Source organism: Oryzias latipes, chromosome 15, assembly GCF_002234675.1.
Source record: "Oryzias latipes chromosome 15, ASM223467v1".
Taxonomy (NCBI): Eukaryota; Metazoa; Chordata; class Actinopteri; order Beloniformes; family Adrianichthyidae; genus Oryzias; species Oryzias latipes.
Window position 1 is genome coordinate 19,392,862 of NC_019873.2, and position 3,211 is coordinate 19,396,072.

The 3,211-nt window shown below is 38.6% G+C and overlaps 1 protein-coding gene across 1 annotated transcript; it reads left to right on the top strand.

The window, feature by feature from the left end:
• The first annotated feature begins 269 nt into the window (after positions 1-269).
• Positions 270-1,706, top strand: gnrh3 (prepro-gonadotropin-releasing hormone). Its single transcript, NM_001104672.1, is given in 4 exon segments — positions 270-283; positions 482-624; positions 773-853; positions 1,164-1,706. Coding segments are annotated over 3 exon segments (273 nt in total). The 5' UTR covers positions 270-283; positions 482-486; the 3' UTR covers positions 1,218-1,706.
• Positions 1,707-3,211: the final 1,505 nt, after the last annotated feature.

Genomic DNA, 3,211 nt, shown 5'->3' on the forward strand with positions numbered 1-3,211 from the left:
GATTTCGTCCAAGTGTTGTCTCTTTAGAGTACCTCTGCGCAGATGCTGCCAATATACGGCAAAGATGCTTTGTGATATATATTTAATGCTGCTTGAACCCTCCCGGTGATGTCAGCGTATCTGAGCACTTAGCCACCGCCATTAATAGTATTTTGTGTCCCATTAGTCAGTAAATGTGTCACACCTGCAAAGAGGGGATTATAATCCGTGCAGCAGCCATGTGCAGTACCTATAAAATCCCCCTCTGGCTAATGCACCACATGCGAACAGAGAAAACACAGAGGTGAGTTAGTCTTCATTGAAGTAGGCTCAGTGTTCATTAACTTTGAATTACTTTTCTTTTTAATAACTGAGTCAAAAAGTTGTTTATTAGAGTTGAGTAATGTTTTACAGTGTAACCCCTGATCTGTGGGCTGTGGAGCCGTGAGCGAGTAGGCAGTGACTTTATTGTTTTTATGACATGCTCGGCTTCCCCATGCAGTTCTAATGGACGTGAGCAGCAAAGTTGTGGTGCAGGTGTTGTTGTTGGCGTTGGTGGTTCAGGTCACCCTGTGCCAGCACTGGTCCTATGGATGGCTACCAGGTGGAAAAAGAAGTGTGGGAGAGCTCGAGGCAACCATCAGGGTGGGTGATTGTTTTATGTGGAGTTTAAGTTTCAGGAAATGTGGTAACTTTATTAAATTAAAGGCAAAAGTAAAAGAACTTGTGTAGAAGTTCAGATGAAATAATAAAATCTTTGGTTTCATCCTTTGACTTTTTTTGTCGTGGTAAGATGATGGGCACAGGAAGAGTGGTGTCTCTTCCTGAAGATGCAAGTGCCCAGACCCAAGAGAGACTTAGACAATACAATCTAGTAAGTTCTTCTTTTAAATAATTCATCAGCAGTGTCTTCTTCGATTGTGCAATATTAATGTGCGCAGCCCCCGCTGTAGCCAGTGTTTTCCAAATTGGCAATGACAATATACAAACTGCTCAGTAAATTTTTTTGCTTTTGCATGACTGAATTTGTGCATGATTAATTTTCTCTGTGAGCGGTAGCAGCTGTATTGTAGATCATCTCCAACTTGTTCAGTATTGCATGCAGGATTTTAGGGATTGGTTAAAAATTTATATATAAAAATGTAAACTAATGCTTCATTTTTTTGTACTTTTTATTTCTTCAGATTAATGATGGCTCCACTCACTTTGACCGAAAAAAAAGGTTTATGAGTCAGTGAAGAAGTCGCCTTGAATCTCAGCACTACTGATGGATCTCCTAAGCTGACCATAAAAAAGAAATCACAACTAACAAAGCTTTATGTGTTTGAAACCATTAAAAAGTTGTAATAAACATTTAATTCCTGAAATTCTCATAATCCCCTATTAAATTCAGTTTATTTACTACAGTTTGTAGATTTGGTTACTTCTGAAATGAAGCCACCAGTTCCCCTTTAGTATCTTCAAGTGGGCTCTGTTGCCTTTGTGAAGCATTCACGAGCGACAAACCTTGTGACACAACAATCTTATTTTGATAACAGCTGGTGATTAAGCCAATTTATTAGTTATCAATGACTTAATTGAATTTGTTCCACTTCCAGTAATTCTATTTTCTAACGCAGCACAGTCATGTGCCCATGCACTGTGGAAAATTACCCCGGCTAATTTCACTGCTCATATACATTGTTGTTGATTAGTCCCGTAAATGAAATAAATTCATATAAACTTTTCCCCGCTTGTGATTGTCCAAACCTGCTCTTTTTTTCTTTTTCTTCAAGTAACTTCAATCATCCAAAACAAGACAAAGTGCAGAACTTCATTTTTTTTTCTCCCTTTCTCTGTTCAGAAAATTGGTCTTCATTATAAAAACTGGAATTTTATATCAAAAAAGGGAAAGGAATCAGCAGGGGGCATATGTTTTAAAGAGAACTCATTTTCTGGCAAAGCCCCACAGACAGCGCACCATACTAATCGCCTGGTGCATAAGGGGCTAAGATTCATGAACTGTGCTGACACCGGGGAGGCCCCGCATTGTTAGAGCGTGGTTGTAATGCACACCAATGAACCCAAACTCGCTGGCACATCTGGGAAAAGGTGAACATTATAAAAGAACATAGAATTAAAGAGGAATTAAACCACATTCCACTGCACTTCCAGAACAATGCTTGTTCATTTGTGATACTTCACCTCATCGGTTTAATATTCATGCTTGTAATTTGCATAAGACAATCATTTCCTCTAATGAAGAAAGCATCTTTAGTGAAGTGCTATATTCTACTTTACCTTCTTTCACAAAGTTTGAGGGGGAAAATTGTTGTCCTGGGCATTTTATTCTGAAAGTCACTCCAAGTTTCATCTTCATGGAAAGTTCAGTAATTTCATAACATTCTCATAAAAGATAATTGTGCTTTTACAACATTTTTTCTAAAATATGGTTTTTAATTCAATTCACTGTACTTTTGTGAGGATAATAAATGTTTACAGATGGAGCAGAAAATCTCATAAATTCCTTTTAAATAATCCCAAAGCATTTGCTGTGGAAGCTAACTTTCTTCTTCCCAGTGTCCTCATCAAGGACCTGCCTAATTGCACGTATATCAGGACAACAAAACCTGCTGGTATCTATGTTTCCAAATTTGATTTAACCTCACTTTCTCCTTCCCAGACCCCCTGGTGAATATTCACTTTGTTTACCTCAAATTAAACTTCATATTGTTTACAGCCTCCTGGTCCCTGAACATTTTATAGCCTTTTAGAATTATTTCTTTATTTATTTTTTGTAATGATTGTAGAGTTGGGATTCATTTGAATGTTTCCCTCATCTGCATGAAAATTATATAATTAACTTTTGATTAACCAGCTCAGTTGAGTTGGTTCCCACATGCACACCGGTGAATAGTACCCACCGCATTTTAATGACTGTTTTCCAATTGAGTGGCGACCTTTTCATCAAAGAGCCACAACTGGGGCTAAACAACAGATAGAAAATAATCACGGGGAGACAATAGCGGAGACCGACAGGCTAGGATGTCATCCTTAAATATAACAACAAAGATGAAAGCAACCTTAAGGCATGTGTTGGGGAGAAACACTGTATTTATGGTGCTGGGTGCCCCATTGTTAAAGCTGAAGGAGGTCACGTCCACTGGAATTGAGAGGGAAAGGACAGGAAGCTGAAAATGGCCCATTGTTACATGTCCTTGCTCAGAGGGAATTCCATTATGAGGGGCAATCC